Consider the following 27258-nt stretch of genomic DNA (forward strand, 5'->3'; position numbering starts at 1 on the left):
GCCAAACGGGGTGGCTCGGTACGGGCCTTGCTTATAATAATCGAGTTTCAGTAGCAAATCAGCTTCCTTGGGAAAAGGCCAAAGGCTTTTCATAATTGTATTGACAACAAAATGAATATGATAAATGGTGTTCATTCAGTTGAGACAAGATTTATAGTTTTCCTTTGGGCCAGGGATGAAGAGCAAATATTTATAATAGTAGTAAAATTTGTTTAAAAGTTACATTATTTGATAATTCAGAAAGCTTTATTAAAATATTTCAAAATACTTTAAGCAGTTTCAGGTGATAAAGTACAGATTCTTTTCCAAAGTCTTCTAGTAATGTAAAAATGAATAAGTATATGATTTTAAAAACATGCATATGAAAGTCATTTATTCTTCCTGAAATATTGATATGTCAAGCCATCAGTGGTGATTCCCATATTACTGCTGGGGAAAGTTTATTTGCCTTTTATCCACATAAATGTGTGTTCTTTAATTTGTTATACAGTCCTTAGCATGCAAAAGAAACCCTCTATAAGAGCACATGTCATCTTAAAGTCAAAATGCATTTTATTTATGGTGATTATTTGATAAAATGCTATTTTAGTGGTTAGCTATTTAATTCAAAAACATTTCTATAAATACTGACTGCATTAACTGCTACATGAACTACATTGCTCATCACTCTGTCCTTCCGAAACTAAATTGCCTGAAACTACGCAGCAACCATGTTGATAAATTGTTCCCCTCCTGGAGAATTGAAGAGGCATCAGTGATACACTTCTTTGCTCCTGTAGTGAGAATGCAACAATATAAAAGCGCCTTCCCTTGCAGTGTATTAAGTCACCTTGTTTAAACGTTTCCCAGATCATACTGAGACAGAAGTATCAGAAATTCAGAGGGAGTTGAGAAAAAAATAAAAGTGTATTAATGCTATTTCCTCATAGTCACTGTTTGTCACTCAGGCAATCTGTTCATTAATATGCATAAAAATATTATACAAAGACAAGGCAAGACCACATGATATGTAGACGAGCACAAACTCTAAAATAGGACAGTCTTAGAGTCCAGTTCTGATTTCACCACTTAGCAACCTGTGAAGTCTTAGGTAAGTCACTGAATGTCTCAGAATTACTGTGTTCTCTCCCATAGCACAGGGCTAACAACACCTCTCTCACAGGTATGCCGTAAGAAGTGAGTGAACTGACGTTGATAAAGGGCCTAGTACCATGTCTGGCCCAAAGTGAACCCTCCATCACTGTTTGTAGTTCCTTTCCCTAATACGAGTGAGACAAAGGAGTCCCATTGGCGCACTTATTCAGCAGGTGTTGCTAAGGACTGTGTTAGGTTTCATGAGGGATGTGGATTACTTTGAATCAAATCCTACCCCAAAATGAGCTTACAGTTCAGTAGAATCGGTTAGATACCTACATAAATGACTATAAGAAAGTGTAGAAGGTGATGAATGTAACAAAGACGCTCATGGAGTGATGGCACTTAGCTGGGGGGTCAGGAAAGGCTCTGTAAAGGTGATGATGTGTCCTTGGACCTTATCAAATCAGTGGGATTGGACTATTGGAACTACAAAGTAAGAGCTTTTCAATGGGCCTCAGCACAGGGTTAGGAAGGGGAGTAGAGGAGAAAATGCTTTGTTATATAGATACTGCTTATTTCACGGTTGGAAATGCAGTTTGTCTGGGACGCTTTAATATCAGTCTAAAGAATTGTGAGCCTTATTCCATAGATAGTATAAAGCAGTTGATTGTTTTAATTGACTAACAAAATCAGAATTGTATTTCAAGAAGAAAGTAATCATCAGTATGTTGGACAAAGTGAAGTAGGGAGAAAAGTAAAGCTGAAAAATCACTGTTCAGCAAGCATTTCTTGAGTGCTCTGTGCCAGGCATGAGGAATGAGTAAAAGGATTGCTTTTTACAGGAATGAATAAAACAGATTGCTCTTTAGAAGCTCACAATCTAGTGGATGTAACAACTAAGAAACAATCAATGTGTTGTAACAAAGATGTGGGCAAAGTTCCGTGTGAACATATAAGAGGAAGAGATTGGAGTTTTTGGTGAAAAGGGTGGGCTTTCCAGGGAAGTAAAGTGGGGCTAGTGTTGAAAGATGGATAGACACATATTTGCCAGACAGAAGGGAGAGGAAAGGCTTCCAGCAGCGTTTGCCTTCGTGAACAATTCATGGAATTCCTTTAAAATAAGCTCTGAACTGGCAGGCTATTTCTATCCTGGAACCACCTCCTTATCTCCTAACAGTTTTAACAAAAACTCTTGTTGCCTTCTAGTACATTACAGTGCTCTCTCTGTGAAATCCCAGTGGGAAAGAACTGTGTTTTTACTAATTTGGGGGGGAGGGTGGGAGTGGTCCAGCACATAGTAGGTACTGATAACTACGGATGGATGGATGGATGGGTGATTGGATGAATGGATGTTGTCCAGAAACAAACCCCATGCTTTTCATTTTTTCATATTTGGCATCTTAGAAGGTACTACCATATCCTAATGTTTTTGATTTTTTATTTATGTGATGGAGACCTTAGGAATTCATTGAGAAGATGGAGGTGAAAGCAGTAGGATTTGTGTTCTTCTGCCTAAGGGCTCCCCGTGCCTTCCTCCTGTCTGTATGCATGCAGTCCTCACAAGGCCACTGGAAAAGGAAACGCCTAGAGTGGGTTCTGATTCTCACCCTGTAATCTGAGTCTGGCGCCCTCACTCTGCTGCCCTTTTAACCTCCCCGCTTGGTAGACCTCTACTCTGCGTTCCAATAGCACTCATTTTCTCAGTGGCAGTCACCTCTGTCAGAAGCATATGAGAACTGGCACCGCGCTCTTTCTGCACAGGGAAGGGAGCATCCTCACATACCCGCCGGCCTGTCCCACAGTGAATGAAGTGTGCTCTGAAGTATATGATGGTCTTAATGCCCTTGGAGTGCCTCGCAGAAAGGGCTGGTGTGTGCTTTTGATGCTCTTCGATGCTGAGGTTTGGGTCTTTCCAGTTTTCGGATGAGCCTTCCAGGTGCTTTCCCGCTAATGGTCACTGAGTCTGTACTGGCGGCATCCGTCGATGGAAGATTTTCTCACCTGTGCACCTCTGGCACTGCGCCAGGACTTTGCTGCTCAGAGCATCCCTGTTCTGTGTCCACCATCCAGGCTTGAGCAGGAATTCCCCGAGAACAAAAGCCATGTCTCACGCATCTTTGGGCCCCTGGCCCCTAGCAAAGTACATAACACATAGAATCTACCATCTATCAAGAATAACATTTTCTAGTCCATGGGGGGAAAACAGTAAATTATCTGACCACAGCCAAAATAGAGTTAATAAGCAAGTTCATTGATTTTATTTTTTTCATTTTCATTCAGCTGAAACCTCATAGTCACATATATATTCCCTTCTTATCTCCCATCTCTGCTTTACTTTCCTTTATAGGACTTGCTAACATAGTCTATGTCTATTCTGTTTATTTTCTGTCTTTTCTTATTAGAATATAAAGCCTATGAGGGCAGGGATTTTTTAATGTTTGGTTCACTGGTGCCTCCAGAGAGTCTAAAACAGTGAATAGACAGTTACAGAATAGGCCTTCAATAAATACTTGTTAAATAAATTGTTTTAATAAAAACAAATACAGCCTTAACATGGTATGTCCAGGGAGATAAAAGTATTGCTTTTTGTACGTTTAAGGAGCATGCCACTCTTAAGGCATTAGAGGGCTTATTTTCATTATATGTTATGTGAATTATTTTCTAAAGCTTGAACATGAAATGCACATTTTAAAAGAATTAAACTCGTTCTAATCTAATACGCTACACCTCATTTTTAGGTTGGCCAGTTTATAGCAACACATATTTATTGAAATCTACTTTGTGCCAGGTCTGTGCATACAATAAATAAGTGCCTAGGCCCTACCCTCAAAAAGCAGATAATATGAGAGAGAAAGCGCTATGATAGCGCTAGCACAGGGTACCACAGCCATACACATGAGACACACCTACCCCTGTCTTGTGGGAGCAGTAGAGGGTGTCAGGGAGGCTTCTGGGAATACTTGGCATCTGTATTGAAATCTGAGGGACAGACAGGAATTAGCCGGGACGTGGTGAGGAAGCACCCGTCTTTGCCCTTCGGAAACTCACTACCGAAGGGAGCGGATGGATAAGCAACCAACCTGAAGACAGTTTGTCCTAAGAGGTGTGGTCAGAGGGCTCTTTGGATGCAGGTGAAGCAGAGGTTGATGCCTTTGGAGAAAGCAGAGAAGGTTTCACAAGCCCAGGGGAAGGGACGCTTGAGCTGGATGTGGGAAGACGGATGTGTTAGGCAGGAGAAGCCGCCTGTGGAGGAGCGGAGACGAGAGAGCTGGCATGCGCGGATTTGCAGGAAACGCAGAGTGGCTGAGCCGTCATAGAGTGGGAGCGTGAAGAGAGGAGAAGGAAGGGAGGCAGGGGCCAGGTCACAGGGCTTTGTATGCCATGCTGAAGAATTCAAAATTCATTCTAAGAGCAGGGGAGAAAATTGTCATCTTGTTCACCATGGAGATCTCCACCCATACCATAGAAAAGAAACGCTAGTACATGATCCAGTTCAGCACTTTTCATCTGAAGCAAAAAGACAAGCACATTGGAAAACATCAGAAAGAGAGACTGAGGGGTAAGGAAACCAAAAATCAAGTGAAGGTAGAGGCATAGGAAGAGTTATTTCTGCTGCAGTTTTAGGCCTTCATTTGTATTTGTGGGCCTGTGTCTGTATGGCCAGGAGGAGGCCAGGTGTGCTTCAAGAGTTGGTCAAACTGAGTCAGTTTTCCAGGTTTTGATGGCCTCAGCCATTGACTCAGCAGAGGCACACAGCATTGATGAAGACGTTGGAGAATTTCTCCATGGGTGATGTACATGGGACTACCTGTTAGCAACCCTGACTTCGAGTAGATTAAAAGGTACCCAAAGCTTTTTCTTCAAGCTAACATCCCCAGTGTCCCTTGGAGCTACAGTGGGACCAAACAGAGCAAGTCAAACACTTAGGGGGAAAAAAAAAGAATGTAGTTATTTCTAAGCTGGGAGATGGCACATGGGGTTTATTATTAGCATTTCCCTCTACCTTTATGTATTTTTAAAATTTCAGGAGCAACATTATTCCTTAAATAATTTGATACCCAAGAAACTGAGATAATAACAATTCAAATATGTTTTTATCGTTAACTAAATTTATTTTCCTTTTCTACAATAGTAAACATAATTCTTTAAATGTGTTATTTATATGATACTTTAAAAGTGTGTCTTTTATTTATAGTGTATGCCAAGAATAAAGCAATATAATATATGGGATATGTTGCAAATAAGAGCAAATCATTTGCAGTCCCCACAAAAGTAGAGCTGTTCGGGTCAGGGAGAACAATTGATAAGATTGTCATTGTATACTAAACATAGAACAAATGTGCATTGCCTTTTTTCTTTGTAAGTGGCACCAATTTTCAGGCACAATATTTCTTTTGACCCTTAAATTCCTTAACAGGCTTTATAAAAGTTATCCGACCTATCTCCCCATTCTTCAGCGGGCTATTGAGCGGTGGTATGGAGAGCCAGCGTGTACAACGCCCATCTTAAAACTCATGGCAGAACTGATGCAGAACAGGTAAGAGGAGTGAAAGAAACAATCTATTTGGCAGCAGTCTCCAGCGATCAGAATTCATTGCCTTCGGTGTGTGTGTGTGTGTATTCAAGGCTTAGCAAGAACCAGAAACCAAAACATGATGATCAATGAACACAATAGAACTAGCAGCATAAGGCCGAGGTCCTTTTGGGAAAAAGGAGATAGTACGCTTAGGTGTATATGGGAAATATGGAAATGGGGGGAAAAAATGAAAGGCTACAGCCGCCGTTATTTATATAAAATAATCAGACATAATATGGAGGAAGGGCAGCTGTTTTAACTGTTTCACTGCTTAACTGCAATTCTGTAGAATTTTAAAGCGGGAGAGAAGTTTAGAGGTCTCTGAGTCGAGATGCTTCATTTTATGGATAAGGGAACTGAGTCCCAGAGCAATTCAGGACACATAGTTTGTCTCAGGAGCCCCAGGGATTGTTTTTGCTTTGACTTCTAAGTTAGCCTTCGCCCTCTCTGCCAAGATGCATGTATGTGGATGATTTATGCACTCACAGTTTTCATTTAAATAGCAACTACAACCCTTCTCAGGAATTGCCTCGTTGACCTTATAATTTGCATAGACCAGCAGTGATTCAAACACTCTGCATATAAATATTAACAAAGATGTAGCTAAAAGAGAAAAACTGCAATAAGCTAATTGGTTTACCGCTTTAAAATACGTCGCTGTGAATATGGCTTAGCACCAAATTACCTGTCACTTAGCCATCCCGTTTCATCAGTCCCTCGCCTGCTGGAAGGGAGCTGCCCAGACAGGGAAGCAGTATGGACTGCAGCTCTAATTTTATCTCTAGTGCCGAGTTTTTCACCGCAATAATTTCACATTTTTAAAGCAGGAGGTGGAAAAAGACCTGGCAAATGAATAAATGTGAGTATTCTTCTTTTGAAAGCTGTTAGGTTTTTTTTTTTTTTAATCATTCTCATAGGTGATTTAAATACTAAAGGAAAGGTTACTATGTATTTTATGTTAGAAATTTAGTTTTTATTCAATTATAATTTTTTTCAATCAGATAATTGACATTGCATATTGTGGAGGTAACATTCAATACTAAAGGAAGAATCACTGCATTGTATATTGTAAAATATTTTATGTCTGCCATAGGCAGATAATTTATATCTCACACAATTGTCCTAATAATTACCCAGTGAAAATTGGTAATCTCAGAAAATACGTTATCTTGTGTTTCTCTAGAATCTAATGTGAATTATGTACTTACATTTCTTTTTTACACCAGGCATCATATACCAACAACCAAATGTTCACAATAATATTTCTAATAAGTTATCATTGCACTTAATTCTAAAGCAGTTTGAAAAGCATGGGGAAGCAACAATGTATTCTATTCCTGGCAAACAGGACTTTAGCAAATGTCTTTGCCTTTTGATATTTCTTTAACCTGCTATCGTTTTTTTCACTAATCCTTTTAGAAATATATCATTATTTCTTGAAAGCACAGCGACAAGGCATATCAGCCAACTGAAGCCAAAGTGATGTTAAAAAAGCAAATATTACTTCAGGGTGGCATGTCAATCCTTTACTCTGTTCATAGTGCACCTGTCAGGAACTGGGGGAGCAGAATTGTTCTCATTTAGAACTTCTGGAATTTCTTTCTGTTTACTTGAGCTGTGTGCAATGGAAACTATAGTCAGTATGTAATTTAATGTGTTTGAAATATGCTTGAAGAATCAGATGGTTCATTATACATGTGTGCAGTATTCACGGTACCTAGATTTCCTACCTGTCACTTCAGAATTTGTTTTCAAAATGTGTATTGGGCACTACAGGAGATCTCAAATGTAAATATTAAAGTATCTATATAAACGTAGACATGCACATCTGGGTTTCTTATTATTGTCTCTCAACCACTTTTCATGAAGGGAGAAGGGTAAGAGGTCTGTGACATAGGACGCCAGGATATTGTTTTGACAGAAAAAAACGTGCATTCTTTGAATCAGCAAATAAGTGAAAATAACTTTTCTTAATTGCCCTAATATTTTTACAGTGAGAAAATTAGCATACATATTTTATCAACACTTATTTCATGCAATGACACTTTTTAAAAGGGATCATTGTACTGCTGCTAGTCCTAATACATGAAAATGCTAGGCATTTTAAACCTATATTTGGTTTCTTTATCTGCACACATAGTCTAATTTTTTACTATATTTCTTAGATCCCAGCGTTTGAATTTTGATGTATCATCTCCTAATGGAATTCTTCTCTTCAGAGAAGCAAGTAAAATGATTTGCACTTATGGTAGGTATCTTTTTCCATATTTGTCTCTGCAATATAACTTTATCTCTTTGGAGGAAAGAAAGATGTTAGTTATTTTGTTATTTTGAACTTCATATCTGTATGCATTTGTGAATTGGGTAATAGGAGTGCAAAAAGCCAGGTAGCTATCATACTGACATCAGGAGAAGTAAGCAGCATGCCTCTGACTACAAATCACTCCTGACCAACTTGATGAATTTCTTTTGGATAAAATTGCAGTGTCAGTAGGCAAAGGGAATACACTAGGTGGAATATTGAAAAGTTATAGCATATTCAAAATTGCTAAATGTTACATCAGGGAGTCTGCTATCGTGGGTAAAGGAATGCTTAGACCAGTGTGTCACCAGCTCTGAATTCTGGGAAAATATCCTGGTAAAGAGCAGTAAATACTGTTCTATAGGGACTTTGGGGCATTACACCCTGGAATCGGAGTTCAGTAGTAAAGAATATCCTATTCAATTATAGCCAAAAAAATTGGATTAGTAGTTAGAATTGGGCCTTAAAACTACCATAAACCCTAATACTTACCAATTCTGATAGCTTCTTCAAGGAAATTCTCAACTCTGACACCTTCATGTAGCCAGGGAATGGGGATCGGATGGGTCAGTACCGTCTGTGCTCTAGTTTGCCACACGCTGAGCGCCGACTACGAGCTGGGCTGTGCGGCACCCGTCTCCCTGAGAGGCGTTCCCCTCTGCCTCCTTTGCTTTGTCCTCTTGCGTTCTGCCTGTCTGTTCTTACTGTCCTAAGTCAGTAGCCAGCTCCAAGTACATTTGGTCTCAAAAATTGCCTGTGATTCTCACATTTCTTTTTGAGTACCTAGAAACAGATTTTACAAAATTTTCTAAAGCTTCTTTAGTGTGAGTGTGTATGTGTGTGTGTGTGTGTGTGTGTAGACGCAACTGTTAAAAGCATGTTACTTTTTAAAAAATAAAAGCCTATTTTTTAAAAAGCAGAAAAACAGTCATTTAAAATTGTTTTGACTTCAATTCATAACGCATCCTGGGGCTCTGTATGCATTGCAGGTAGGCCTCTGTTGAAAACGCTTAGTTTTAATTGTACCTTTGATTTTTAGAGTTTGAGACTGTAAGTGTTTGGAAACTGTGGAAATCACCTAATCAAAGACAGTAAACTCACACTCTCTTATTTTCATCTCTACCCGCAACTACATTGCCACAACTTTTGCATCTGTTGAAAGTGGACACGTTAGAATCATATAAAGTAGAAATGCTTTGCCTCCTGAAGGTAGAATGGACCCCTTTTTAAATATTCTCAATACAGTTTGCCATACTTCCAGTATATACTAATTCCTTTCCATGTCTTACTATACAAAGATATATGTCTGGACCTTTTCCCCAAAAGCATGGTGCCTTAGAAAAAGCATAGTTTGGGGAAATTAAAAGATGTGAGTACCAATCCTAGTACAAACCCTTTCCAACTCCACAACCTTTGGCCAAGACAGCACACCTCTTTATGCTTAGTTTTCTCATATATAAATATAAGAACACAGTCGTTCCTCAGTATCTGTGGAGGATTGGTTCCAGGACCCCCCGGGGATACCAAACTCCATGGATGCGCAAGTCTCCAACCTAACGTGGCGTAGGACTTGGCTCATAACCTATCCTTGTGTGTAGGCTTCATTTGCGTGGATTCAGCGTGGTGTTCGGGCCATGACGAATTCAGGGTTTGCTCTTTGGAACTTACTGGGATTTTTTTTTTGTAAGATCCACGGTTGTTTGAATCCACAGGTGCAAAACCCACGGATAAGGAGGGCCGACTATAGTGAATAGCACCTACCGACCTACCTGTCTAGTGAGGACTAAGGCGGTTAATTGAGCTCCTCTGGGTGAAGCGCTCGCTTGGCACAGGCTATGGCGTGGGATAGGTACTCAACGAACACGGCCTCTGCTTGATCCACAGCTGCTCTCTCGCCCTCACAGAGCCAGCCTCTGTGGACGGGGTCACTGGCCACGTCACACCTCTGTCCAGGGATGCCTCCTTCCTGGACCACTGCTCCGCTTCCTTCTGCCTGTCACAAGTGCTGAGTTCTGCTTCCTCCGTTTTTAAAAGGAAATAGTATTTTTCAATTTGAAACAACATATGTATAAGCATTTATTAGTAGTCGACAGAGCTTTATACAGATGTTAACGACCTAGTGCCAATCACAGCTGCAGCTTGCGTTTCCCTCTTTCTGGACCCGGTTTCTCTCACTGAGTATAATTTTTCCTCGGGGGCTTATTCGTTATTGCAGTGGGGCTGATAAGAGCAGTGACGTCTTACTCTGCAGCATTCCTGGACCTCTAGGACAGAATGTATGTCCAGCAAGTGACACTGAAAGGAACCTCAGAGCAATGCCAAATCAGTGGGGTTCAGAAGCTGTCCAGCCCTCTGTCGGGTTGTCTGACATAAAGCAAGGCATTGCCACAGAAGTGGAGGAATAAAGTATGTAAGGATTGCACTGGAGGAAGAACATGAGGAAACAGAGGGCAAGAGGGGAAGAGAAGGAAGAAGAGAAAGGAGGTGGAATGGAAAAGAGAGAAAACCTTCCAAGCGTTCCTGAGAAGAAAAGCCAGCAAGGAGTTTTCTTACCCTGAAGAAAGACTAGGAGGTTAGGCTAAGGCTCTGCTCCGCAGTTTGGACTCATAATAATAGGCTAATAATAATAATGTTTAATCAGCTCTTCTGTGCCTACTCCTATCCTAGACCATTTATCATGCTCTCGCCTGTTGAATCCTCAAGGTGGGTATTACCTGCCACTCAGTCGTTGGCCTTGGTTAAGTTACTTGGCCTCTTTTGCTTCCATTTCTTGTTAAACAGAGAAAATCATACCTACTTCAGAAGGCAGTTATGAGGATTCAATTAGATTGTGCATGAAAGGCCCTTAGACTAGTTAGCGACTCTGATTATTGTTATGGGGAAATGGAGGCCCATGGAGGTTAAGAGATTTGCCAAATACGGCATAGCTCGCAGGTAGTTGAGCTGGAATTTCATTCAAAGGCTGTATGACGTCAGGCGATCCCCTTTCCATGTTCCTCATGGCCACTTGGGAGTTGCCGAAGGAAGACTGTAGCTTGGATGTTCATGACGAAGCACTGTTCTTTTCAGTATGGCGGTTTCTTTCCTGAAACTTAAGGGAAGTCAAAGGCTCAATGGGAAACGTCTTCCAACTTTGTCGCCAGTGACTTGGACACATGCTCTTTACATGGAAGAATAGAAAACAGATTCCCTGGTTGGCCTTCATCAGCCAAGCTGATTTTGCCTGTGTTTACCTTCTGTGGTGTTTTATTACCCATGCTTTCCCCTCTGGAGATTTGAATATGCTCATTGGAGGGAGGCCACGGCGTTGTCCTGCAGGAGTCTAGAAGATGAGGGAGAGAGCGACTGGGAGGACTGAGGAGCCAGCATTATTTATTCCTTTGGTAAGCCAAGGTGAAGGAAGGGGAAGCCCGTGGAGGGCTGGAGCGTTCTGTGATCCCCCCATCCCCTTCATCACTGGGCTGCTTCCCGGCTCACCTCTCCTGGGCAATATTTGGGTAGTCAGTGACGGGGGCGGCGCGGGGGGAAGGACTCATTTCCAAATGCACCTGATTTGTTACAGACTTTGTGGGATACCTCCACCTCCCTGCTCAATGAGACTGGCAGGAAAATAATACTTTTGATATGCTGTTTTATTTATCTACATTCTGTCATGATATACTTTGATGTAAGTTTTTAATTTTGCTTCAGCTCTCAGCTGCTCTCGCCGTTACAGCTCAGGGTCAGCAATGAGGTTAGCCACAGTAGCACAAAACAATTTCCTGTTTGTACAGCCCAGGTAACATTTGGATGAGGATTAAATTTTACCACATTTTCTACTAGCCCAAGCCTATTATTTCTAATGAGTTTTAAATTGCTTCAAGAACATGTATTTCAAAACTTAGTGCTATGATCCGTTCAGCCTGAGCAACTTAATAAAAGAAATTTCTTTCTTAAATTTTTGGTTAAAATGTTGCGTGCAGTGTAATAAATGTTATTACTTTGGAAACCTACTTCTCAGTTTTAAGAACTGGATGTTTTTTATGCTCAATTTCCATTTGTCTAATCTTTTCTTCCCTTTTGCCTCTGGGTACTGGTATCTTTAGTGACATCTGTTGGTTGGAGAGTGCACAGAAGGGAGAAATATTGATTGTTTTCATAAGACTGGCCAAAATGGAACTGATTTTATTCCTTCCTAGGTACCGTATTTAAGAAAGTGGGAAAAGCTGAACTTTAAAAATGAATAGAACACGCTGTGATTATTCACTGTACATAAGAATTTTACATCAGGGTTCTTTTAAGCAATATGTGTTCCAGGTGCATTTAAGGGTTGACTTAATAATATGCATAAATTGAATTTGTAAAGTACAAGCCACTGTTATTTATTGTGACCTAGATAACAGGCCAGTGGTTTTCGGATGGGGTTTTGCAGAGCCCTTAGAGATCTATGAAAGTGCCACCGTGGCCCTCCAGAGAGGGGAGAGCTGGAGACCCTACTGCCACTTGGGCCAGAACCACCCAGCTATATAGTTGCACTAGATTTGTTTGCAAAAGAGGTCACCCGTTTAAAATATATATATATGAAAGAGTTTGGAAATTACTGGTATGTACTATTAGAAGTGTTGTAAGAATGATTATAATTGTATACTTATGTTTAAATAATTACAAAAAGTAGGGCCAACAGAGGGCTTTGGTTTTTTTTTAATGGAAGAGGTAATTGCATGATATGTATTCCAATGAGATGATCTAACAGCAAAACAAAAAATGACTGATAAGAGAGAGAGGAAAATTGTTGGTGCTTTGTCCTTACGTACAAAAGAGAAGATGGGAGCCAGTTGCACAGACCGAGGGCCTAGCTTTTACAGAAGAGAGTGGATGTGAGTGCAGATGCTAACAGATAGGTAAATAGGGTAGTGAACGTTTAGAATTAGAATAGTCCCAAAAGTAGATTTACACGTTCTTATGTTTTTAATAAATATTACCAAATTACCCTCCAGAGTGGTGATACTAATTTACATTCCCTACGAATTTCTTAGTTTTCCCACAGCCTTATCAACATTGCATTGTTTTAATCTTTTTCAATCTAGGAGGGAGTTATATTTCTTTTTAGTCGTCACAGCTTCAATTCTGTCCCCAGCTCTACATCCAGGGCCCTTGGCCAGTTTGCACAGAGGCAGTAGGATGAGTGACCTGAAGTGAAGGAATGTCAGCAAGCTTGCAGCTCTGCCTCCGTAACTGTTCTAACGATGAAGGGAGACATTCAGCCTATAGAGCTGCCAGCTAAATATCAAAGTCGCTTTAAAATTTTAGAGATTAAAAGGGAAAACGAAAAGGTAAATCAGTGTAATGGATTGCTTGGTAAGCCAGGAAATAACACACTGTGAGTTCCTTCTGGTACAAGGTGCCCCGATAGCATCTTAGCCCTCGTACCTTTTCTGAGCATTTTAAGGGCATAGACAGCTGGTAGAATGTGAGGTAAAGAGCCACACCGCGACCCTCTGCAGCCATTTCTCTATTTAAGGAGCAGAGGGAAAGCGGTCAGAGATAAAGCACTGACCTTACCTGGAATTGTGTCTTAAAAGGAAGTGACACTATTCTGCACCACACACACACAGCTTCCCTCCTGCTCTTTTCCAGGCCACAGTCCCAGGTGTGAACTTACTGCCTGTTAGAGCGGAGAAAGGAATGAACCCCCGGTACTATGTATCGTTACCGCTTACTTTACTGAGCCCTGGCCAGTTCCTCTGCTAAGCACTTTACATATGCCGTCCCCTTCCCTCCACATAAAAGCCTGTGAGTTATAGGCACTGTTATCATCCTCATGGTATAGATGAGGAGACTGGCTTGCAGGGGATAATAACCCGCTCAGACACCCAGGTGGCAGGAGAAGATGTAGGATTCGAAGCGCGGGTCAGAGTGACGCAGAGGCCCACGGGGTTCACCACTGCGTGTTTATGCATTATGTTTATCTTCCAGTAGAATATTAGCTGGTCCTGCAGTTCTCCAGCCGGGGCCTGTGCAGGAAGCCGGTCCTCTCAGAGTGTAGGGAGCCTCTTCTGCTAGAGGACAGCAGCATGGAGTCAGCCTCTCAGGGGAGAGGTGGAGTCTCAGAAGGAAAAAAAGGCTTAAGAAAAAAATAGATCTGAAAGGAGGTCTCAGGAAACAGAAGTGATTTTGCACGCGAGCGCGCGCGCGCGCGCGCACACACACACACAGTCTCTTGAGTCTGAGTGCTGGAAGCTAACAACAACAACGAAAGTCTTCTCTAAAAGGGACGAGAATAGAAGTGAAGACAGAGGAACCCAAGCAGTTAATATAAGCTAATAATGAGGAAAATATTTCCAATCAGCCAGTCTGCCTACGTCGGGAGTCCTCTGCTGGTTTCCCTTATGATTTAATGAGCACTCTCCTGCTGCAGCGTGTTCGAGAGAAAGAAGCGCTTCCTGGCACTGCTGCCCGCATCCCCCAGGACTGCTTGGGCCAAGCCAACCCCTCTGTTCCCAGCGTTCCGTGCCTGAGCCCCAGCAGAGCCTGAGCACCCACCTCACCCAGGTCTCACATTAGAGCTGTCACAGCCCCTCATTTTCCGCACCCAGTTGTGGCAGATGTGGTCCGTGGGAAACAGTTACAGACCTTCTTTCTGAACTTTGAAAGTTTTATTTTATTTCCTTAAAGCAAGTGTCTTCTCCTTTTGTGCTGCTACTATAGGACCAAAGTGGCTGACTTTTACTGGCTTAGGAGCCGCCAGCCTGGCAATGCCGTCATCTCCCAGCTGCCCATCGGCGTACAATAGAGAGTTCCCTCTAAGAAGAAAGTTCTGGGAAGTGGGGCGGGGCAGGGAAGGCAAGGAGGGCTGTCACGCCTTAGAGGAACATCAGAAGCAAACCGCAGCCCTGTCACTTGTGTTCACAGTCACGTGAACCTACCGCTGGATTTTAAGTTTTTGAGGACAGGGCCTCCAATTTCAGTAAGTGTCATTGGCTCAAGTCGAATTAGAGTGAATTAAGGAGGACTTGGCCAAACCCTCTCTTCCGTAGTCTTCACGAATGCCGCCCAGCACTTGGGCACAAGGAGATAGTTTCCTAATTTAAAAATATTACTCATTCTACTTTTGTGAGGGCGTGATGGTACGTGTACTGTTTACTATTTTAATTCACACAGATGTATCTGAAACCGTCCAAAAGACAAGACGTACAGGCCAAATTGCAACTTTAACATAGAGGTAAAAGTTGTGCTTCTAAATAATTCTTGGTGATAGCTTATCCAGTCCTTTACAATCACATTTTTTCCCCCATCACAGTTCTTGGTCTACCCACTCCATCTTTTGCTTGGATGGAGGAATGCAGGACCTTTACTTGCCTCATAAGGACATCAGCATGAAAAGTTCCCAACACATGACCCTGTTTTCTCCCTGTGACCCTGGCCTCCCCGACAAACCCAAAATGTGTAGACCACCACCCCCAACCCCCAATTACTCTAGCTCTTTCCAGCACTTGCAAGCAGTGCTTTTCTTTCCTGGGAAAGGGAGGGATGCGGAACGTCTTCTTTGGTTTATATTGAATTTGAGGCAAAGGTAGAGAAGCAGTGGTTGGAAACTGTCCTGTCCTGCTGTACCCTACTTTCTAAGACCTCCATACCTGTGCATTTAATCTACCTGAAATACACTCTCCCTCCATGTTCACCTGGGAAACGGCAGGTTACCTGGAGAAGTTACCTGTTCTGTGACGTCTTTCCCCACCACCCAAGCAGAGTCAGTGCCTTCTAGTCCCATGACATCTTGACGCTCATCTCTGATAGTGTTTGTCGCCTTGTGTGGAAGTCTTTATTTGCACATCTGTTTCCTCCACCAGACTGAATTCTGTCAGAGGGGAGATTCTCATTCATTCACTTGTTTATCTCAGCACGTCACACGTAGCAACCGTGAAGCTAAAGCTGTCACATTGGGTTGAATCTGCCTGGAGCTTATTATATATCTGTAAGGCAAGTTAGGATGGGATCACGAGAGAGGGTACAGAATTTGGTACGGAGTAAATTCCAAGATACGCTTCAGCCTTATAGATGGTGGTTTTCTCATTTAGGTGTATACTTACAAGCAAAGCTACATGGGCTTCTAAGGCTACACAGAAGAAAACCTGCATATGAAAATGTTTCAATAAGGCAGACCAAGGGAGGGAAACCTTCACCCTCGGCTGCTCCTGTGTTTTATGCTCTGCTAAAAGCATTGGTCTTTCTTAACCTCTGAGTACACGTGTGGTTACTACAATTAAACATACCAATCAGGATTTAAACGGGGAAGCAAGCGCTATGACACTCTCCGAATAGGGAATTTATTTTAGGAATGAGACCTTGTACAACTTTGGGCAAAGATGGGGAAATAGGTCCAGTGGAGGTTCAGGAGAAAAATCGCTGACCAGCCCTCCTGACACAATGGCATGGATGGACAAGTTGGAGCTGGCAGGGAAATGAAGCTACACACACCCAGCGCTGGAGTGGGACCGTGAAGGAATGTGGGGTGAGCGGGGGACTGGAGGGGTGTAGAAGTCAGTGAGAGGCTGTCCCTCTGTCTCGCTGCCACGCTGTGAGTTTGATGCCAAGCACCTGGCAGTGAGCTTCGGGTTTGGTCAGCATGGCGGGTAGTTTACGCAGAGCAGGAAAGAACGGACAAACTGAAACTTAGCGGCATTTCTACAGCTTAGTCTCACTACTTCGAATCACAAGGACCTTAAGAAAGTCATGGCTACTGCTTCACACCCACCTTCCCAATCTTACACCAATTTCTGTCCCACAACCATACAAAAAAATGTGCCTGGGAAACTTCGTTCTTATTTAGCCAGGCTGACACAGTGCAAACGCGCAATAACTCTACCTCTAAATTTTGTAAATTTTTAATTTTGTAAAATTGTCTCCATTTTAGAAGCAGTACTCACTTGAACCGGAAAAAGCAGAGCTAAGAAACTTGTACAACTTTATATTTTTTTAAAAAAACATTCTTGGGCATTGCCTGGTAACATACTTTACTCGTACACATTTCAGAAACAAAGTGTTGGTTGTAAATGCTAACAACTACAAAAACAACTTAAGATGATTATGTAAACATTTCTTTGTCTTTTGATAGTCAGCATAGAATTTAAGTATAGTTTTAAAAACAGTCATCTCGAGATCTGAAAAAAGGATCTAAGAAGAGAAAGGAAGCAACGCTATGTACTGTGCCAAGAGCTCCTTATATGCCTTATTTCATTTCATTCATATCAAACCCGGGAAGCTCCTAAAAGTGAAGTAAGTCAAGGTCAAGTTCTATGAAAAGGTTGAAAACTCGCCACAGAGTTTACATCTCAGCCTAGGCTATCTTTTTCTCTTGACTTGGTTATTTACTCTCACTTTTTAAAAATTTCTTATTGGAGAATAGATAACACATATATTGACATACATAAAGTGAACTAATCTTAAGAGAACGCATCAATGAATTTTTACATATTGTGTATCTGTGTTATCTATCCAGATAAAAATATAAAATAGGTTCTAATGCCCTTGATTGATTTTCCTTGGGCCATTTGTATTTCGCAGGTAAATTGCCTTGTCCATTTATGTTTTTGTGACATTGATGGCGTAATTCTTAGAACAATGGCAGGGGGACGTGAGCAAGAGCAGTAAAGTGAAAATGGTAAATAGTGTGCCTCCTAGCTACTTTGAATTGCCTCTACTTATGTCACTTTCTCTTTCTGCTTTTACCCTAAAACAGGTAATCAGATCCTGTCCCTTGGGAGCCTCTCAAAAGATCAGATTTATCCAATGAAACTCAAGGGCATCTCCATCTGCTATTCAGCCCTCAAATCTGCCTTGTGTGGAAATTATGTCAGCTTTGGCGTCTTCAAGTTGTATGGGGACAACCATTTTGACAGTGTTCTCCAGGCCTTTGTCAAGATGCTGCTGTCGGTGTCCCACAGTGACTTGCTGGTAAGCAGCTGTGCGTCGCGGGAGCCTGTGTGGGACTTGTGAGGTTAACGCCACCACAGGCTTAGAAGCGTGAGCGCGAAGCCGGGGAGTTAGACTCGCACCAGCACACGTTGTGTTCTAGGACAGCAGCTTGATTTAACGTCCAGAATCTGAACAGCCGTGGTGGCTGTATTTATCTCATTAAATGTGCAGTTTCGAAAGTGCAGCTACCGCCTTCTAACACGTTGCTCCAGGTTCTGCATCTAGAGAAAATGCAATTAGCGATTTCAGCTAATTGCTTGCAACTATCCTTATGATTAAAAAAATATCTGTTTCCTGGAGCAGAAAATGCAGGTTGGCTGCAGGCTTCTCCTTCCTTCCATTCTGCTCTGTCTCTTCCCCTCCTGTTTCGTCTTTGTTTCCATTAAAATTCCGGCGTTGTGGACAGAGTGCTGAACTGGAAGCTGTGCAGCCTCCACTATGCTACTCACTAGTCATTTACCTGAATAAATCACCTCCTGTATTTCTCCAGGCTTTAATTTCCTCACCTTTCAAATGAGTAAATTACACAAAGTGATCTCTAGGCCCCTTTTCTCCCCTACCGTCTAGTTTCTATGATTTATGTCCGTGGTTCTCAAACTTTGAGGCCCATCAGAATGACCTGGGGTGCTTGTTCAAAACTCAAATTTCCAGGCTCTTCCACTGAGCTGTGTCATTAGCAGACCTTTTTTTTTTTTTTAAACATCTCCGCCTGATTACACAACTGCTAATATATGCCCAGTGTGGTTGCAGTAATTACTTTGGTCACACAGCTGAATTCATGCTCAGGCTTTGCCACCTGCTCCCAGCCCAGGGTTACAGGTAGATCTGGGGGCGGTCATTCGTCAGCCCATGTGAGAGAGGCTCCTTGACGTTCTAATGGATTAGCTGTACCCTCTTCCACCTTTCTAACCTGGTCTTAATGGAACCAGACCTCAAGCCAAAGTTGTTAAACCTGTTTGCAGTAGAGAGGAAGGCTGCCTGCGTGACAGAAATCACCTGACTCAGGTCAGCCATGTGTCAGCCCCTCACTGAGGGGCTCTGCACTGCATGTGAGATCCACCAGAACACACCTGATGTGGTTCTAGGAATTTCTCTAATCTTTTTTCTAGTAGACATGCAAACTTCGAACTCAGTAACTCTCAAAATTGAGGGTGCAAAGGGCTCCCCTTAGCGTCCATGTTAAAAATGGCCATTTTGGACCTCATTCCAGGGCTTTTCATTTAGTGAGTCTGCATTTTTAACAACAAGCAACCCATGTGATTCTGATGGAAATGGTCTTAATCTCACTTTAAGAAACCTTGCTCTAGTTTACTTCTCTTATGAATGTGCTTTTTTAATATTGGTTTGAGTTTCCTCTGCGGTTTCCAGGTATCTTTCTCATGCACTTACCTTTTGCCTGTAGTGTGTGGTATATATTGGGTTGTTGGAAAAGTCATGATGTATTTTTTCTGGTTTTCTTTGCAAAAATGCGTCATGACTTTTCCGACAACCCAATATTAAGCCACTTACCAAATTATGATTTAGTTAGGTGGGTTGGCATCATGTAAATACAGCAGACTATGATGCCAAATCTTATTATAACAGCAAATTTCTTTCTCTGTGTTAAAAAGAAAGTAAGGATGGCAGCCACTGTTAAGCACTATTCAGTGTTACAAGTTTCCAGTCCAGAAAAATCATTCACAGCCTCCTAAATTCCACACTACAGAGATTTCCCTTACATTTAAGTGTTAGCCATATAAGGTAAAATTCAAATTGTATACCATGCTATAGCTTCAAATTAGGATTTCTGGACATCAAGAAAGTCCTGTTAGAACCCCGTTAAATGCTGAATGGAGCATGATTGTATCATTTGTTCCATATATTTATTTTACATATATTTGCCATTTCCAATGTTATAAATGGCAAGTTTCCACCGGACTGTACCACGTCTCTTGCTTCCCTGTGGCCTGACATGTCGTATCTGTGTTGTAGCAATATCGGAAGCTGAGCCAGTCTTACTACCCACTCCTGGAATGTCTCACCCAGGACCACATGAGCTTCATCACCAACTTAGAGCCTCCCGTACTCCTCTACGTTCTCACGTCCATCTCGGAGGGACTCACTACTCTCGGTAAGTCTCACGGCGAACATTGTTTCCAGAGGACAAACTTGACTGGTCTCTTAACGTCTGTGCTTATTCAGATAACCATCCCACAAAGCGGGGAAAATTGTGAACCCGAACTGAAAGATTATAGCTATTACTTGCAAGTGAGAAAATGCCTTTTTTTTATATTTTAATATGCAGTTTATTTTTTAATCAGCTTTAAAAAGGTATAATTTATGCACAATATAATTCATTGATTTTAAGCGAACAGTTCACTGAGTCCTGACAAATGTATATACACAGTCATGAACCTCAACAACCAAGATGCAGGACGTTTGCATCACCATCGAAAGCTCACTCGCGCCGCCTTTGAGTCAGTCCCTTCCCCTGGCCCAGGCCCCAGGGAGCCTCTGACCACTTTCTCTCATATAGTTTGCCTTTGCCCGAAGTTCCTATAAATGGAATCATGTAATATGTAGTCCTTGGTGCCTGTCATCTTTCATTAGCATCATGCCTTTGAGACTCATCGGTGTTGTTTTGTGAATCAGTTAGTTTATTCTTTTCTCTTGCTTGAGTATTATTCCATTTTATGGATTACCACAGCTTGTTTATATTCACCAGCTGTTGGACATTTGGGTTGTCCCCATGATTTGGTTATTGTGAATAACGCTGCTATGAACGTTGATGTACAAGTCTTTCTGTGCACGGATATTGTTTCTCTTGGGTAATACCCAGGAGTGGGATTTCTGTGTTGTATGCCGAGTGTATTTCCAACATAAAAAGCTGCCAGACTATTTCCTGAAGTGATTGGACCATTCTGCTCCCCGCAGCAGTGTATAAGGGCTCAGTGCCACGTATCCTCCCTGACACTTGCTATTATCGGTCTTTTTCATCTTAGGCATCCTAGTGGAAGTGAAGTGGAATCTCCTTGTGGTTGCATTTCACTAATGAATAATGATTTGAGCGTCTTTTCATGCTTACTTGCCATTCATGTATCTTCTTGGTAAAGTGTTTGTTCAAATCTTTTAGCCACTTTTTAACTGGTTTCTTTATCTTGTAAGAGTTTGTTATATATTCTGGGTGCAAATTTTCTATCAAATATATAGTTTTCAAAAAATTTTTTCAGCCTTGGTATGTCTTTTTATTTTCTTAACAGTATCTTCTGAAGAGCAAAATTTTTTAATTTTAAAGAAGTCCAATATATTATTTTTTTTCTCTTATGTTTCATGTCTTTTGGGCCCTATCCTAAGAAATCGTTGTTTAACCCAAGGCCATAAAGGTTTTTCCTGTGTTTTTTCAGGAAGTTTTATAGTTTCAGCTCTTATGTTTAGGTCTATGATCCATATTATGCAATAAAGCAGAGATTTTTTTATTTAACATGGATATTCAATTGCTCTAGCAACTTTTGTTGAGCGTCCTTTATCTAGTGGATTACTTTGTGCCAATTTTACACTGTCCTAATTTTATAGTAAGTCTTTAAATTAGATAGTATAGCCCTCTAATATTGTTTTTCTTTTTTAAAATTGTCTTGGCTATTCTGGTTCCTTTGCCTTTTTATATAAATTTTTGAGTCAACTTGTCAGTTTCTCTTGTTAGAAAATAATAATATGTAGGGGAATTTTGGTTGGGATTTGCATTGAATCTCTAGCCCAATTTGGAGAGAATTGACATATTAGCAGTATTGGGTGTTCACTTCCTGAAAATGGCATATCTGTCCATTTATTTAGATCTTCCTTAGGAGTCTTATACATATTTTGTTATATTTATAACTAAGTTGTTTATATTTTTTATGCTATTGTAAATGCTATTGAATTTCAGTTTTCTGTTGTTCTTTGCTACAATGTAGAATTGCGATTGATTTTTGTATGCTGACCTTGTATCTTGCAACCTTGCTAAACTCACTTATTAATTCCAGTAGCCTTTTATAGATGTCTTAAGATTTCCTACATAGATGTATCTGCAAATATAGACAGTTACCTCTTCCTTCCCAATCTATATGGCTTTTTTTTCTTGCCTTATCACTCTGGCTAGAAATCCACAGGATAGTGTTGAATGGAACTGATGCAAGCAAACATCCTTTCTTTGTCTCCAGTGTTATAGAGAAAGCGTTCATTCTTTCACCATTAAGTATAATGTTAGCTCTAGGCTTTTTTTTTTTTTTAAGATTTTTTTGGGGAATTTGGGGAGAGGAGCAGCATTGGGGAATCGGGGAAGGGGAACAGACAAGTTGCTTTCCTTTTGTTCTTCAGTCTAGTTGTGGAGGACATCGCTTCACTGGCTCATGTTGGTGTTATCATTGCGCTCTTCCCAGGTAAAGCAGTAGCTCACCGGCCATTAGACGGCCGCTCACGGCAGCTCACGCCAGCAGCTGGCCACTCACACTGACTGCCGGCCACTCACGGTAGCTCATGCCAGCCCACTGCAGCAGGGGCTACAGCCCACGCCGTTGCCGGCGACTCATGGCAGCCCAGCTCCAGGTTGAGCTGTTGTTCACCATCTTAGCTGTAGAGGGCACAGCATCACTGTCTCTCATGTGGGATCCGAACCAGGGCCCTGCTGCTCAGAGCAGGCGTCCCAAGCCAACTCTTAACCAAAGAGCCACTCGGCCAGCCCAGCTCTAGGCTTTTCATAGGTGCTCTTTACTGTGTTGAGGAAATTATCTTCTATTGTAGTTTTCTAAGAATGTTATCAAAAATTCTTTTTCCACATCTACTGAGATGATCATATGTTGTTTTTTGGTTTGGGGTTGTTTTTTTTTTTGGTCTGTTAATATATTACATGATGTTAATCATCACATTGATGTATATTTGAATGTTAAACCAATCTCGCGTTCTACACTTGGTTACTATGTACTATCCTTCTTATGTGTTACTGGATTTAACTTTCTAAAATTTCCATGAAGATTTTTTACATGTGTTCATGACAGATATTGATGTGTTCCTCTGTAGTTCTTTCATAGTTTTCTGTTCTCCTCATAGCTATGCCTTATTTTAGTGTCATTCTATTCTAGTGCCCTCATAAAATGACTTGGGAAGTGTTTCCTTTTCTTCTATTTTTTGTAGAATTCTTACTAGCTCTACCTTAAATGTTTGTTAGAGTTCTCTAGTGAAACCATTAGGCCTGCATTTTTCTTTTGTTGGAAGGTCTTTAATTACAAATTAAATTTATTTAATGGGTATAGGACTATTCAAGTTATCTGTTACATTTAGAATAGTGGTTGGTCGTTTGTGTCTTTAAAAGAATTTGTCCATTTTCATCTACAGTTCATCTGACATTGTTGACACAACATTGTTTATAATATCCCCTTGTTATACAATTTGATTTCTATAGAATAGTGATGTCCCCTTTCATCCCTGACATTGGCAATTTGTGTATTCTTTTTTTTTTTTATCATTTTGGCTCTAGGTTTATCAGTTTTATTGCAAAGAACCAGATTTCAGTTTTTTCATTGATTTCTCTCTTTTTCCATTTTTTTATTTCATTGATTTGATATATAATGTTTATTATTTCCTTTCAGTTTACTTTGCTTTTTGTTTTCTAGTTTTTTCAGGTAGAAGCTTAGGTCACTGATTTTAGACCTTTCTTTTCTAATACGTACATTTAATGCTTTAATCTAAGCACTGTTTTTGCTATACTTCACAAAATTTTTATGTTTATATTTTTTCTAGTCAGTAAAAAAAATATTTTCTAACTGCCCTGCTGATTTCTTCTTTTACCAATGGGTTGTTACTTAGAAGCACATTGTTTAATTTCCAAATATTCAGAGATGTTCCTGATTTCTTTCTGTTATTGATTCTGGTTTAATTCTATTGTGGTCATAGAATATACTCAATCATTGTTGTAACGTTTATATTTATTGAATCTTTGGTATGGTCCAAAATACAGTGAGTGTTCCATGGGCACTTGAAATGAATGTGTGTTCCACTGTTGTCGGAAAGAGCATCTTATTTAAGTGTCAGTTCTAATTGATTGATAATGTTCAGATTTTCTATATTCTCACTGGTTTATCGTTTGTTTGTTTTCTTCTTCTTCTAATCATTACCAAGAGAAATGCTGAAGTCTCTAACAATAATTATAAATTTGTCCATTTCTCCTTTTAGTTCTATCAGTCTTTATATAAAGTATTTTGAAGCTTCATTATTAGATATATAAATATTTAGGATTGTTATGTCTCCTTGATGAATTTACTCCTTTATCATTATGAAATGACCCTCTTTATCTATGGAATATTCTTTCCTCTGAAATTTACTTTGCCTGATATTTCTAGCCTCCTCAGCTTTCTTTGAATTACTGTTAGCCTCTTTTTTTTTATCATTTCACTTTTAATCTGACTGTGTCTTTATATTTAAAGTTGGTTTCTTATACACAGCAGGTATTTTCTATAGCTGGTGCAATACATTTTTACAAACTTGGTGGCTTAAAACAATGCAAATTATTTTATAGTTCTTCAGAGAATAAATCTGACATCAAGGTGTCAGCAGAGCTGTGTTTCTTTCTAGAGGTGAATCCGTCTTCTTGCCTTTTCTAGCTCCTTGAGACCAGCTGCAGTGCTTGGCTCATGGCCCCTGCCCTCCATCTTTAAAGCCAGCCACATTCTGTCTCTCTGACTGTTCTTCCATAAACACATCTCCCTCTGATCCTGACTTCTTCTGCCTCTCTCTTTCACTGTTAAGGACCCTTGCACTTGGGATTGCACTTGGCCTACCCAGATGGTTCAAGTTAATCTCCCTATTTTTAATTCAACTGATTAGCAACCTTAATTCTTTGCCATGTAACCTAACACATTCATAGGTTCTGGGGAATAGGACATGGACATACTTGCCTAACACTCAGCATATAGTTGGGTCATCTTTTTATATCCAACCTGACTACCGTATTTGCCGGCGTATAAGACGATTTTTTGGCCCTGAAAAATATGCCTCCAAGTGGGGGGTCGTCTTATACGCCAGGTACACTTCAGATAGACTGCCCATAGTGCTTGCCCCGTGCCATGTGGCCTCCCGATGCCCGCCCACTTCATTCCACATACCGTTCAGGCATCAGCAGCGCTGCTGGGTGTATGCTCGGCTGTTATGCGATTTTGCTGTTATGCGATTTTACCACACTCGCAAAATCACACACAGCCGACCATATAACAAACTGTATTTTGAGTGGAAATGTTAGGGGGTCGTCTTATACGCCGAGTCGTCTTATACGCTGGCAAATACGGTATCTCTGCCTTATAATTAGTGTTTAGACCATTTACATTTAATATAACTACCAGTAAATTTGATTTTGAACTTCAATATTACCATTTGTTTTTTCTTTATCCTATCTGGGTTGTGTTCCTTTTTCTTTTTTCCTACCTTCTTTTAGTTTGGATTAATTAAATGTTGTTTAAGAGTGCATTTTGTATCCCTTATAAGTTAAATAACTATAATTCTTAATTTTAGTGGTACTCTAGGGTTTACAATCTACGCCTTGAAACAATATCATCACAGTTTGCCTTCAGATAATTACAGTCTGCCTCGTCTTCTATCTGCATTCCTTCTAGAACTCCAGTTGTACATGTGTTACATATCTCTGTTGTATTGTTCAAAGACAGACGAGGACTCCTTGGCAGATCTCCAGCACTCTCTCCTTGAATAGCTCCCACTCTCCAATACCGTGTTCCACAAGTTCTGGCTGCCTCAGCCTCCCCAAATTCCAGCTGTTTCTCTTCAACTCAGTGAAACGACTTGGCTTTTTTGGGTTCACCCTTCCTCGCCTGTAGCCTGGAAACTGCTTTGGGCAGTAAGCTTGAGCAATTGTGTAGGTATTACCTTCTTTATTTCCTTGCTCTCTGGTTTAATAGTCCTGTACTGCTTGTTGTGCAATAATTGAAAAATGTCGTTACATATATTTTGTCCAGTTTTCTAGTTGTCCATGGAAGAAGGGAAAATTCTCATATCAGTTAATCCTTCATGGACAGAAACTGATGTCTTTTATTATTACAGTTTTGCTTGACATTCTTTTATTTGAAATCATAGTAATACTTGAAGATTTTGAATTAGTTACAGGTGGCTATGTTGTTCTCGAAGTATGGTCTTAGCCCTTGAATCTGCATTTTAACAAGGTTTTCAAGGACAAATTGGCATTATGGTAGGAATACTGAACTTGGATTTAAGTCCCAGTGCTGCCCCTTATTAAATGTATGACCGTGGACATGTACTCTGCCTGATACTGTCATGAGTGTTTTCATATGTGTATTTCACTCATACCAAAACCAGTTAGATACTCAAATAGCACTGTTTGTCTTTTTTTCCTACTTGATTGTAAGCTTCTGAAGGACAGAAGCAGTCTCAATCACCACTGTATTCCCAGTTCCTAGCACATAGTAAGTCCTCAATAAATATTTTTTTAATTGTTTATTTTTTTAAATTAAGTTTATTGGGGTAATATTGATTAATAACATTCTATAAGTTTCAGGTATACAATTGTATAATACATCATCTGTATCTAAATATTCGAGTGAATTCATTGGGTAATATTAATCTTATTTTCATTACACAGCCGTGGCTCAGGCAGGTGAAACAACTTGTCTAAGGTTGTGCCACTAGTGAGCGCCGCCAGGCGTCTTTCTGACCCTAACACTCATCCTTCTTCACCTCGCCATCCCGCTAGTTCCACCTGACAAAGGTCATGGTTTCCATGGCAGGTGCCTGGTAGAAATGATTTTCCTGGTAGAAATGATTTTAACTTCAGTCTCTTACATTGTTGCAAATTGGCATTGTAGATACTGGGTCACTTTGGCAGGGGAATTGTACCCTGTGTCTTCAAGGAAGAAGCCTATGTAGATGCTGAAAGTAACCCCTTGAGTTTCTCCTTTTGCAACAATGATACATTTGCAAAGAGGCATTTACAGGTATTGTTTGGGTTACCAGGGGCTTTAGGTCCACGGTAGCTTCGTGGAAAAAGTGAGAGGGAAGCACAAAAAACGGGGGTCAGTGACAGAGTAGTGACTTGCCTGATATGCTTAATATGATATTAAAATTTTTTAATCAGCATTTTTAGTTTTGGGCCAGCTAAAATGTGGGGATAGGGGGCCGGCCGAGTGGTGCGATGGTTAAGACCTGGCTTGGGACGCCAGAGGGCCCCGGTTCGGATCACATATGATGGCCAGTGACACTGCCCTCTACAGCCAAGATGGTGAACAACAGCTCAACCTGGAGCTGGGCTGCTGTGAGTTGCCGGCGACGGCGTAGGCTGCAGCCCCTGTGGCAGTGGGTTGCCATGGGCTACCGTGTG

At 40.8% G+C, this 27258-nt stretch overlaps 1 protein-coding gene across 6 annotated transcripts in view; it reads left to right on the forward strand.

The window, feature by feature from the left end:
• RANBP17 (RAN binding protein 17) overlaps positions 1 to 27258 on the forward strand; it is a 263837-nt gene that overhangs the window by 202238 nt on the left and 34341 nt on the right. For all 6 annotated transcript variants that reach the window (XR_002123189.1, XR_002123188.1, XM_019635965.1 and 3 more), the window contains 4 exons: positions 5507 to 5614; positions 7819 to 7901; positions 17674 to 17888; positions 19881 to 20019. Coding sequence is in view for 4 of the 6 variants with exons in the window: in XM_019635965.1 (XP_019491510.1) it covers positions 5507 to 5614; positions 7819 to 7901; positions 17674 to 17888; positions 19881 to 20019 (545 nt within the window). In the remaining 2 variants the exon portion in view is untranslated. The remainder of the gene's footprint in view (positions 1 to 5506; positions 5615 to 7818; positions 7902 to 17673; positions 17889 to 19880; positions 20020 to 27258) is intronic.

This window comes from Hipposideros armiger, unplaced genomic scaffold, assembly GCF_001890085.2.
Source record: "Hipposideros armiger isolate ML-2016 unplaced genomic scaffold, ASM189008v1 scaffold_25, whole genome shotgun sequence".
NCBI lineage: Eukaryota > Metazoa > Chordata > Mammalia > Chiroptera > Hipposideridae > Hipposideros > Hipposideros armiger.